The sequence below is a fragment of the Oncorhynchus mykiss genome, chromosome 25, assembly GCF_057628025.1.
Source record: "Oncorhynchus mykiss isolate SJ-2025 chromosome 25, ASM5762802v1, whole genome shotgun sequence".
Taxonomy (NCBI): Eukaryota; Metazoa; Chordata; class Actinopteri; order Salmoniformes; family Salmonidae; genus Oncorhynchus; species Oncorhynchus mykiss.
In genome coordinates, this window is record NC_143046.1 from 47,595,474 (window position 1) to 47,608,644 (window position 13,171).

Here is a 13,171-nt window from a genome sequence, read left to right on the forward strand (position 1 = left end):
TTACCAAGCTTGCTAGCTTCAGTTAGCTTGTTAGCTAGCTACCGCTAGTAAATTTATGGGAAGGCTAGTGGAAATCTATGGGAAGGCTAGTGGAGATAGGGAGATTTGCAGTTTTTTGGCTTATGATTTTCCAGAAATCTACACACTATGCACCACAGTTAATTATAACAAAGCAAACGGGCTCAAGGAATATATTGAGCTTGAACATATGCCATTGGAAATTAAAGGTATACAGTACAGTCTAAAAAAATCTGTTTTTACATATTTTATTTTATTTTTTTACATTTTACTATATGTGCATCTCCACATGCAATTCGTAACAAAAGTAATGCTGCAACAACCGATTTTGCGAGTGGCCATGGGATTGGTCAAAATCTAGTATAGTGTATGGTCGATAGTACAACACCTAGCGACCTTGTCAACAGGTTTGGGACACTTAGTGTAATAACTTAGGTATTGGACTGACATGAGTTTGAGTCCCAGTCAGACTTCTCCCTGAATTTGCTGTATTGGTGTCAGTGTGGGATGCTACTCCTGTAAGGCCATCAAAAGTTTGTCTGTGTGCAAGACACATAAAAATAAGCAGAGCGGGTCATTAAAGTTAAAACTCTTACCTGGTTCATCACAGTTAGGCTGGCCAGTACCGGGTGGTTTCCTGGTCCCTGCCCTCTCCTGCCCCCTGTTGTCCACACACCAGCAGTGTCCTGTAGAACCGTGACACTGCAGTGCTCTGTACTGACCCTGCTCATCACACTGGGGTAAAAAACCCTCCACGATGGAGTACCCCTCAGGACTGGTTGTCTGGACACTGTCTCTGTGGTGTTCACATTGAGTCTTAGGCCTCTCAGTGTGATCTGTAGAGACAGGTAAAGGGTGCTCAGACACACATGCACATACAGAGACACAATTGTCTTAGTTGTTGTGCCAACTTAAATACTTATAGTAAGTTGAATTTAAAATGTTTATGTGGCACTGATTCAACTCAATGAGGAGTCAAACCAACTCTATTTTTTAAAGTTATGATAACAAATTAACTTTCCCAGTGTGCTCTACTTAAAAAAAACTGTTTTTAATATCTGTGTTTATTCATGTACATTGAGTGATTGATTGATTAATCTTATGCTACACAAATATCAAATACATACATTTTTCTAAAGTAATCCAATCATTTAGTTTGAACTTTTGCATCTGTTAATGAAATGGTTGTTCCAGTTAAAATGGCTTAGGTCTCCTCCCACTGTTTCTAACCCTGGCAGTCATTATGAATGCAGGATGTGGGTGAATACAAATTTAAAAACTGTTGGATGTCTTAACTCTGGCTGGATTCCAATAGAAATTACATTTCACGGCCTCCCCAGTTGGTGCAGCGGTCTAAGGCCCAAGTGCTTGAGGCGTCACTACAGATCCAGGTTCAATCCCGGGCTGTGTCGCAGTCAGCAGCAACCGGAAGACCCATGAGGCAATGCACAATTGGCCCAGCGTCGTCCGGGTTAGGGGAGAGTTTGGCCGGCCGGGATGTCCATGTCGCATCGCGCTCTAGCGACTCCTGTGGAAGGCCGGGCGCATGCACGCTGACACGGTCGTTTCCTCCGACACATTAGTGCGCCTGGCTTCCAGGTTAATAGAGCAGTGTGTCAAGAAGCAGTGTGGCTTTCAGAGGACGCATTGCTCTTGACCTTCGCCTCTCCCAAGTCCGTACGGGAGTTTCAGCAATGGGAAAAGAATGTAACTACCAATTGGAAATCACAAAATTGTGGAGAAAAAGGGGTAAAATAAAAAAATAAAAATTACAATTCACTTTGCAAGCCTGCATAATGTAAGGTAGGGCTGCAAAATTATGGCAATTTTCCAAGGTTTTACAGAAATCCCGGATGGAAAATTCCTGGAAATCCTTCAAACAGAATTTGTTTTTAAATCTGGGAAAATTAACAGAATTTTGCAACCATACTTGCAGACCTGATGTGGCCTGTAAATGATGAGTTTCAGGCCACTGTATTAGGGTAAAGCTAGGCCACATAATAAGGCCTTATGAGATAGCTAATGCACAGTTGTCGGAAGTTTACATACACTTAGGTTGGAGTCATTAAAACTCGTTTTTCAACCACTCCACAAATGTCTTGTTAACAAACTATAGTTTTGGCAAGTCGGTTAGGACATCGACTTTGTGCATGACACAAGTAATGTTTCCCACAATTGTTTACAGATGGATTATTTCACTTCTAATTCACGGTATGACAATTCCAGAGGGTCAGAAGTTTACATACACTAAGTTGACACATGCCTTTAAACAGCTTGGAAAATTCCAGAAAATGATGTCATGGCTTTAGAAGCTTCTGGTAGGCTAATTGACATAATTTGAGTCAATTGGAGGTGTACCTGTGGATTTATTTCAAGGCCTACCTTCAAACTCAGTGCCTCTTTGCTTGACATCATGGGAAAATCAAACGAAATCAGACAAGACCTCAGAAAAAAATGGTAGACCTCTTCAAGTCTGGTTCATCCTTGGGAGCAATTTCCAAATACCTGAAGGTATCACGTTCATCTGTACAAGCAATAGTACGCAAGTATATACACCATGGGACAACGCAGCCGTCCTACCGCTCAGGAAGGAGACGTTCTGTCTCCTAGAGATGAACGTACTTTGGTGCGAAAAGTGCAAATCAATCCCAGAACAACAGCAAAGGACTTTGTGAAGATGCTGGAGGAAACAGGTACAAAAGTATCTATAGCCACAGTAAAACTAGTCCTATGTCGACATAACCTGAAAGGCCGCTCAGCAAGGAAGAAGCCACTGCTCCAAAACTGACATAAAAAAGCCTACGTTTTGCAACTGCACATGGGGACAAAGATTGTACTTTTTGGAGAAATGTCCTCTGGTCTGATGAAAAGAAAATAGAAATGTTTGGCAATAATGACCATCGTTTTGTTTGGACGAAAAAGGGGGTGTCAGCATCATGTTGTGTGGGTGCTTTGCTGCAGGAGGGACTGGTGAACTTCACAAAATAGATGGCATCATGTGTAGGAAAATTTGGTGGATATATTGAAGCAACGTCTCAAGACATCAGTTAAAGCTTGGCCGCAAATGGGTCTTCCAAATGAAGAAGGACCCCAAATGGCTTAAGGACAACAAAGTCAAGGTATTGGAGTGGCCATCACAAAGCCCTGACCTCAATCCAATAGAAAATTTGTGGGCAGAACTGAAAAAGCGTGTGCGAGCAAGGAGGCCTTACAAACCTGGCTCAGTTACACCAGCTCTGTCAGGAGGAATGGGCCAAAATTCAACCAATTTATTCTGGGAAATTTGTGGAAGGCTACCCGAAACGTTTGACCCAAGTAAAACAATTTAAAGGCAATGCTACCAAACACTAATTGAGTGTATGTAAACTTCTGACCCACTGGGAATGTGTTAAAAGAAATAAAAGCTGAAATAAATCATTCTCTCTACTACTATTCTGAAATTTCATATACTTAAAATAAAGTGGTGATCCTAACTGATCTAAGACAGGGAATTTTTACTAGGATTAAATGTCAGGAATTGTGAAAAAACTGAGTTTAAATGTATTTGGCTAAGATGTACGTAAACTTCCGACTTTAATTATAATGATAACGAGTTTAATTATAATGATAACATTCGCCTAGGAACTCACTTGGTGGAGGCCAAAGGACTGAAAATTTATGAGTTTACAACCATGTCTCTGTCTCTAACAAATACAGTTATTGGGTGGTAACTATCCAATTCACTCTAAAAGGCAAGGCACGCTGGGAAATTATATTGCAGGCATGCCTTAGTGGGGGCATTAATCAACATTTTCAAGTTGATACAACTTAAATGTGGACGACCTACAGGGTCACAGTGACTATCGGTTTGAGTAATAACTACAAAATCACTTCATGTACTCAGATATATTTAGTGCAACAGTTTTTTTTACATTGAGTAATGACAGCACATTGGGGTTTGTAGTGACGGAATAGGGGAGAGAGGGGACACTGCTGTCTTGGGCCAATCAACTACGTAAACGTGCCTCATGTCTCAACCGCACTCTGCTCTCTCTGAGCTCTAGGCTAAAGCCAATACAGAGGAAGACAGCACGCTTCTGAACTTTTGCCATTTGAGTGTAATTAACTAACAGCTGTGTGTTTACTGATTATATTTGAGTTAAGGCTAATTGATCAAAATAAGTTAATCAGTTTTCCACATTTTTTTTGTAAACTTAGTTACATTTGAGTAATGGTAAATTATCGTTTTTAAGTAAGGTGGATTTTACTAAACTCAAGCATTTCAGGTCCTGCAACTTATACTTATTAAGTGACTGACTTAAAAAAAGATAGTCGTGTTCACTTCACCATATTTATTTAATTTAACTAGTGTTTTTTATGTATAGAGAAATCATAAAGTCAGCTATTTAGGTTTCAGCTATTTAAGTTTCCTAAATTATTTTCGTTGAGGCAATCAGTTTTCTAAAAAATTTGAGAAGCCAGAAGTTATCCAGTGTGGAAATCGGCCCAATGTTTTCTTTGAGCATTGCTGTGTCTACTTAGTTGAAATCACCAATGAGCCATCGTAAAGTGTAGATATAACATGGATTCCAGTAGGCAAAACCATCTGCCAAGAGAGAAACTCCTCGACCTTTTGAAAAACCTGTTTCTAGGGGGTGTCAACACTTAACTGGTGTTTCCTTGACACGGAGGCCTCTCACTCTCCCTGACAGCTTTGTGGATGAAAACCCCCATCTGATGGTTTGACCCCTCTCAGGGTCAAACCAAAAATAAAATGATTTTTATTTTCCCCAAGTCCTTCAAAAGCTGTGTTGAATCTGTCGTGGCATCTGGAAGTTTGTACCACTGGTATAGTATGTTTAATGAGGCAATTACTGCTTCTCTCAGAAAAATAAGCACTTACAGACAATGTGGACACATCGTATATGAGGTTCAAGAGAGAGGGAGAACGTCGCTGGATGGTTTTGATATATAGGATTATAATAGAAAGTGTCTAGATTAATATATCAACAGGTTTCGCCAAAGAGTAAATGTGACTAGTTTCAGGAAACTAGGCGTACATCGCGCGTCACTACTTCACAGGAGCGGCATTTGAACATAAACTTTTTTTTTAATCAAAATGCGTTTTTTTGGCAGATATGCCTTCTGGAGCATGTGAACTTTCATGTGCCTTAATAAAACACTTGTATGCCATCTGTAAATACGAATACAATTGTTAAATTACGAGCCTAGTTGGTTTAGCCACGGAAAAAGAGAGGAACCTACCCGCTAGCCATGATTGGCTGAGATAATTTGATCATCAAAATTTGATCATATGCCTCCCTACACTGGCTTCCTGTTAAGGCAAGGGCTGATTTCAAGGTTTTACTGCTAACCTACAAAGCATTACATGGGCTTGCTCCTACCTATCTTTCCGATTTGGTCCTGTCGTACATACCTACACGTACGCTACAGTCACAAGACGCAGGCCTCCTAATTGTCCGTAGAATTTCTAAGCAAACAGCTGGAGGTAGGGCTTTCTCCTATAGAGCTCCATTTTTATGGAATGGTCTGCCTACCCATGTGAGAGACGCAGACTCAGTCTCAACCTTTAAGTCTTTACTAAAGACTCATCTCTTCAGTGGGTCGTATGATTGAGTGTAGTCTGGCCCAGGAGTGTGAAGGTGAATGGAGAGGCTCTGGAGCAACGACCCGCCCTTGCTGTCTCTGCCTGGCCGGTTCCCCTCTCTCCACTAAGTTTCTCTGCCTCTAACCCTATTACAGGGGCTGAGTCACTGGCTTACTAGGGCTCTTTCATACCGTCCCTAGGAGGGGTGCGTCACTTGAGTGGGTTGAGTCACTGATGTGAACTTCCTGTCTGGGTTGGCGCCCCCCCTTGGGTTGTGCCGCTGCGGAGATCTTTGTGGGCTATACTCGGCCTTGTCTCAGGATGGTAAGTTGGTGGTTGAAGATATCCCTCTAGTGGTGTGGAGGCTGTGCTTTGGCAAAGTGGGTGGGGTTATATCCTGCCTGTTTGGCCCTGTCCGGGGGTATCATCGGATGGGGCCACAGTGTCTCCTGACCCCTCCTGTCTAGCCTCCAGTATTTATGCTGCAGTAGTTTGTGTCGGGGGCTAGAGTCAGTCTGTTATATCTGGAGTACTTCTCCTGTCTTATCCGGTGTCCTGTGTAAATTTAAGTATGCTCTCTCTCTCTTTCTTTCTCTCTCTCGGAGGACCTGAGCCCTAGGACCATGCCTCAGGACTACCTGACATGATGACGCCGTGCTGCTGCTCCAGTTTCAACTGTTCTGCCTGCGGCTATGGAACCCTGACCTGTTCACAGGATGTGCTACCTGTCTCTCTAGAGACAGCAGGACCGGTAGAGATACTCTCAATGATCGGCTATGAAAAGCCAACTGACATTTACTCCTGAGGTGCTGACTTGTTGCACCCTCTACAACTACTGTGATTATTATTATTTGACCATGCTGGTCATTTATGAACATTTGAACATCTTGGCCATGTTCTGTTATAATCTCCACCTGGCACAGCCAGAAGAGGACTGGCCACCCCTCATAGCCTGGTTCTTCTCTAGGTTTTTTCCTAGGTTTTGGCCTTTCTAGGGAGTTTTTCCCAGCCACTGTGCTTCTACACCTGCATTGCTTGCTGTTTGGGGTTTTAGGCTGGGTTTCTGTACAGCACTTTGAGATATCAGCTGATGTAAGAAGGGCTATATAAATAGATTTGATTTGATGGGCTGGACATGCCGAGAGATGAGTTTGGATTGGTCTGCCATGTTATGTCTATAACATGAGCTGGTCAGGATGTGTAAGTAATCCTTTCTAACGCAGCTTTAAAATATGTATATATCACGTAGTAGAATTGCAAAAGTGTTTGTCTCCACTTTCTGGAGGACCGAGTTTTGAAATCAGTCGAATGCCCGGTGGAATTAGAGTATGATAGCTAAAGAATTGGAGAAAATTATGGCATTTGATTGCACATATGCAGAGGGAGTCAAAGAGAACACACAGAAGTCTGTTTTATAAAACACCTGTCTCTGGATTACATCATCAAACTAAGGGCAACCATGGCATACGTGACAGAGAAGGAGAAGCGTCCATCCACAGGTAAGATAGTCTAGCTAGCTACATTTTCAGATATTATACATTTCATTTAGTCAGAAAGTCGTTTTCATTTCAAGTTAAAGCGTACTGTTAGCTAGCTAGCTACTGTTACATGTATGATCTGTGTAGTAATATTATTCGGATCTCAGAGCCATTTGTATCGCTAGTTATAGCCTAATGTTAGCTAGCTAGCGAACATTGAACCTGGTTGGTTAGCTACCTGCAGATTCATGCAGGTTAGTAACATTATGAGTTGGGATTATGGTTCATAGTTTATCTAGCTACATGTCTAAACAAAAGACTTCACTATGCAATTAACCATTTTACTACACCTTCTGTGTATGTGTTTACCAGAGATGGTATTGTGAAGAACAAAATGACCTGCACCAAAGTGAAATTAGGATAAAACATTGGGTCAACGAGACAATGTCCAAGTTCTAATATTCTCCGGTAGAATGCCCTGCTTCTATTTTGTCACACTCACAACGGTAAACTATTTTCTAAAATTGGCTCGCCATTACCTTGTAAAAAATGATCATTATTTTCCTGTAATAATGAGTACAAATTTGCTAAAGTGAAGATGTCAGCTATATGATATGGTTATTAGTTGAACTGGCAAGCCAGCTAACTTAGCATTAGCTAACAAGCTAGAAATGAACCAAAACATTGTTTAGAAAGTTGCTTTTAGTTTCCTGGTTTGCTAGATTTACATATACTAAATACATTTTTAAACGGATTAGTTTATTGTTGTTAAAATACACTACCTATTTTGGACCACCAGGCTGCTGATATCATGCAGACTGTAGTTTTTGTGTTTATACTTTTTCATAACGACAATGACATGTTTGATGTTGGATGACAATAGAATGTTCATGATGTCACTGGGCCAACTGTCGATAGATGTAATATAAACCAGCCTTTCGTCTTGAAATCTTTGGTACATGGCCTCACATGTCAATCCTTAAAGAGATGGGTGGGGCTAAGTGGGGCTAAGGCTTAAGAGGGTGTGAACAATGCTGAATGAGTGTAGACAAATAAGAGCTCTCCAGTAGGTTTACAAAAATATTCAAGGGTCATTTTCTCAAAAGTGAGGCAGCAAGTTTATCAACTTTCAAAGCATGTTTACTTTCCCATTGTTCCTCAACTGTAGTGTATGATATAGCATTTTCTAACTCTGAGTCTCTACTTTTAACCAATGTAAAAAACACAAATTGAGACGGTCAGTCAGAAATATCGACAGTCAAAAGATGGGGGTCAGAAGAGTTTAGGTTTACCAAAAGACAAACTTGATGGGATAACGTAACAGTTTAACACAACAAACTGACAATAGATCATACTGGGGACGTAAGATCCAGATGAACATTGCTAAGAGCCTTTTTACACACAGCAAATCTGACATTGAAGTAAGGCAGATCTTACTTCACATATTTCCTTAGTGTAAAAAGACCATACACTTCTTCTAGTCTCTACACATCACAGTGTTCTGCTCTTGATCATATCGCTTTTTTCCTCAGAGAAAAAATGTGAGGTTTTACACCAGAGAGAGGCTATTATCACTATTTTCAACTTTGTGTGAAATAGAAAAATTTGCTCAACACCATTGAAAACATTATATATTTTTTAAGTGCCGTCTCTTTGAAAAGTGTGTTCAGTATGTGTGTGCATGTGATATGCTGTGTCTGAGCAGGTCTCACCTGGTCTGTCGCAGTTGGTGGGGGGAGTTCTGGGCAAAGTCCTGGTCCCTGCTCTCTCCTGCCCCCTACTGTCCACACACCAGCAGTGTCCTGTGGAGCCATGGCACTGCAGGGCTCTGTACTGACCCTGCTCATCACACTGGGGGACAAAGGCCCCCGGAGCAAGGCCTCCAGGAACAGGCCGAGGCCCTCGGGGAGACAGCCCACCCTGCAGGCTGTCTCTGTGCTGCTCACACTGTGTCTTAGGGCGCTCCGGATGCCCTGAGAACCAAGAAACATGGCAAACAAGACCTGAGACAAGATTCAGTACAACTAGCCTAAGTCCCATATCTATGGTGACTCAAAGCTTGTTGGAAGACAGTGCCACTAACTACTAGTCCTAGTGCACATTTTAAGATTTTGAGACAGTGTGGCACAAAAGCTAATCTAGTTTGCTTTGAAGTCTAAGTTTAAATGAGCATCACCATTGCTAGGGACACACTGGAAGCCGTCTCCTTGGAAATCATATTGACACTGGCACTGGAAGGAGCCCAGAGTGTTGGAGCAGGTGGCCTGGGGATGGCAGGGCTGAGAGCGGCACTCGTCCAAGTCTGTGGCACAACAAGCATACTGTAGATTCAATCACCAAACATGAGAAATGAGGCCAAGTGGACAATATCATAGAACTGGGATCTGGTGGGAGGGGTCTTTCACACACTATAGAGCCTTAACTTGAATGTCCCCTCTAGTGATTCTAGTTCTATGGCCAACATCAGGAGAGGAGAAAGGGAGGAAGGGTTAAATAAAAGGTGGTGTTAAGCGGCCTGGAGGCAAATTCCCTAACTTAGTAGCAACGCTAGCCAGGCTTATAAACTGGTACATAACTACACATTTACTTGCCTTACTTTTCCTCCTCTACTGCTACAAAAATGATAACTAAACTGAATGAACATTGAACCAATAGTAGTAATAATACATGGGACTCCCTTTTAATTTTGTGAGTCACCTGTGGCGCTTTGGCTGCCTCTTGTTTGCTAACTACCGTTGATCATTGTGATTTTTTTGGCTTAATAGGATTTCTTGCTAATAGTTTGACCTTTTGTTGGCTGCTGAGTCTTGGTTGCCAAGTGTTAGCATTTCTTTTTACTAACTGCCAGTTTTAAAGCCCTGTTTTCCCTACGGATGCACCGCGACCTGGATATTGTGTGTCAGAGGGCCTACAAACATAGGGTCTTGTGCAGAAAATACATACGCATCATGGATAAAGATATTGACATGATGTGCTTCACAGAAACCTCGCAGCAGCCAAATGACTTTATGGTGCTTAATCAAGCTACATCCCCAGACTATGTGTAACTATAAAAACCTTGCTCTGTGGATCGGGGTGGGCGGCTTGCTGTTATCCATCATATAGACTTAAAGATGAAAGTCCTTCCAACAGGTATGCCTTTGCTATCGAGTTCTTGTCTCTCCTGGATTGTTTCAACATCACACAGCATGTGCAGTTTCCCCACACACAACCACTTTGATTATTATTTGACCCTGCTGGGAATCTATGAATATTTGAAGATCTAGAAGAACAATCTGTTCTTACTGGCCATGTACTCTTATAACACACTGCTCTCGGCCAGCTTTCTAATAATTGATTGGATTTACACTACCATTCAAAAGTTTGGGCTCACTTAGAAATGTCCTTGTTTTTGAAAGAAAAGCACATTTTTTTTGTCCATTCAAATAACATCAAATTGATAAGAAATACAGTGTAGACATGGTTAATGTTGTAAATGACTATTGTAGCTGGAAACGGCAGATTTTTAATGGAATATCTACATAGGCGTACAGAGGCCCATTATCAGCAACCAAGTTTATCATTTTAAAAGGCTAATTGATCAATAGAAAACCACAGCTGAAAACGGTTGTTCTGATTAAAGAAGCAATAAAAAACTGTCCTTCTTTAGACTAGTTGAGTATCTAGAGCAGTGGTTCTCAACCCTGGTCTTGGGGACCCAAAGGGGGTGCACATTTTTGTTTTTGCCCTAGCACTACACACCTGATTCAAATCAACAACTCCTCTTCAGGCTTTGATGATTTGAATCAGTTGTGTAGTGCTAGGGAAAAAACACAAATGTGCACCCCTTTGGGTCACAAAGACCAGGGTTGAGAACCACTGATCAAGCGCATCAGCATTTGTGGGTTCGATTACAGGCTCAAAATGGCCAGAAATAAATACCTTTTTTTCTGAAACTCGTCAGTCTGTTTTTGTTCTGAGAAATCAAGGCTATTCCATGCAAGAAATTGCCAAGAAACTCAAGATCTCGCATGTTATGTTCTGTTAATTACTGATGTCCCCTTTAAGGATGGAGCACCCTTGGTCATGCGCAGTGTTGTTCTATGTTATTCTGGTACTAACTAGTTTGAGTAAATGTGAAGCTCCAGTTCAATTGCTTGTATTCCGAGTCTTTCTTATTACATAAATAAGTACTAAGTGTTAAGACACTACAATGGCGACGAGGATGATTACCTGCAGTGTGCATCACGAATACAGATGGAGTTCGTAGGAAGAGAGGAAGATTTTGACCCTGTAGCACAACAGCTAGAAAGCAGTGAAGACGAGGGGAGAGCTGACGAGAACGAGGCGGCAGATCAAAGACCCGTGGAGCCGGAGGTAAAGAGAATGGCTAGCATCGGGAAAATAGATGTGTTTGATGACACGCAAGAAAACTGGGCAACTTACATTGAACGACTGGAACAGTACTTCATTGCAAACGACATTGCTGATAACAAAAGAGTACCAGCGTTGTTGAGTTTAATTGGCCCAAAAACATACAGTTTGCTAAGAGATCTGACTGCCCCTCTGAAGCCCTCAAATAAAACATTCACAGAGATTGTGGAGATATTGCAAAATCACCTATCACCTAAACCACTCCTCATCGCGGAACGTTTTCGTTTCCACAAGAGAGATCAGAATGAGGGGGAAGGTGTTAGTACGTATGTAGCAGTGTTGAAGAAAATGTCTGAACATTGCCAGTTGGGAGAGAACCTAAATGACACATTAAGGGATAGATTTGTGTGTGGACTGAAACATGAACACATTCAAAAACGTTTGCTCACAGAATCAGAGCTCACGTTTGCAAAGGCTGTTGAAATTGCTGTGGCTATGGAAATCGCGACTAAAGATGCATTTGAGTTGCAAAGTAAAAGAAGTACTGACCTGTCACAAATTTCCCTGCACAAGTTTTCACGCAGTCGACAGCGCCCCCGTGTGGCCGAAAAATGCAACAGGTGTGACAGAGATGGTCACAAAGCAGAGGACTGCCGTTTCAAAGACGAAATTTGTCACAAATGCAGTAGAAGGGGGCACATTCAAAGAGCATGCAAAGCAAAATTCAGTCACAACAGTAAAACTGAGAAAATTAAAGGGTTGGTGAATGCACTAGCAGAGAACAGTGGCAGTGATTCAGATGAACGATTAATTGGTACAATGGAGTTAAACACAGTGACTTCTCCCAGCAGTAGCATAATATGGGTGACACCAGATATCGAAGGCAAACCCCTCAAAATGGAGCTGGACACAGGATCTGCAGTGTCTATAATTTCCACTACTGTCTACAATGAGCACTTTAAGGCTATCAAGCTGAAGAACACAAATGTGTTGCTGAAGACATACTCAGGAGAGAGATTGAGCCCAATGGGGGCGTTGCAGGTCAGAGTGCATTATGGGGGGCAAACACAGCAGTTACAGCTGTATGTGGTGCCTGGAACTGGCCCCCCATTATTTGGCAGGGAATGGCTTTCAAAAATAAAGCTGAATTGGTGTGACTTGAAAATGCTCCACACGTTCCAGTCCAAAGAGAAAGGCACAGACCAAACACTGGAACACTTGCGGAAGAAATACAACACAGTTTTCAGTGATCAGATGGGAACAGTAAAAGGCTTCACAGCAAAACTTGTACTAAGAGATGACGCAACCCCGAAATTCTGCAAAGCCAGATCTGTTCCATACTCCCTGAGACCAAAGGTGGAAGCGGAAATCGATCGCTTGCAGGATACAGGGATCCTGACGAAAGTGGACAGAAGCGAATGGGCCACACCCATAGTTCCTATTGTGAAGAAAGACGGGTCTGTTAGAATGTGTGGGGACTTCAAGGTAACTGTGAATTCAATGTTGCATGTGGACCAATACCCCCTACCACGTCTGGATGACATCTTTGCTGCACTAGCTGGTGGGAAACACTTCAGTAAAATCGATCTGAAACAGGCTTACCTGCAGCTACCGGTTGAAGAGAGTTCCAAACAGTACCTGACAATAAACACACACAAAGGTCTATACAGGTATAACCGCCTGGTTTTTGGCATTGCATCAGCCCCAGCCATTTGGCAACGAACTATTGACCAGA

General features: G+C 42.1%; 1 protein-coding gene across 5 annotated transcripts in view; it reads right to left on the bottom strand.

Moving 5' to 3' along the window:
- The window catches only part of nid2a (nidogen 2a (osteonidogen)), a 108,777-nt gene that overhangs the window by 28,568 nt on the left and 67,038 nt on the right, over nucleotides 1-13,171 (bottom strand). For all 5 annotated transcript variants that reach the window (XM_090220420.1, XM_090220419.1, XM_021584306.3 and 2 more), the window contains 3 exons: nucleotides 9,260-9,385; nucleotides 8,796-9,056; nucleotides 615-854 (listed from right to left, as the gene is read on the bottom strand). In XM_090220420.1, the coding sequence (XP_090076546.1) occupies nucleotides 615-854; nucleotides 8,796-9,056; nucleotides 9,260-9,385 (627 nt within the window). The remainder of the gene's footprint in view (nucleotides 1-614; nucleotides 855-8,795; nucleotides 9,057-9,259; nucleotides 9,386-13,171) is intronic.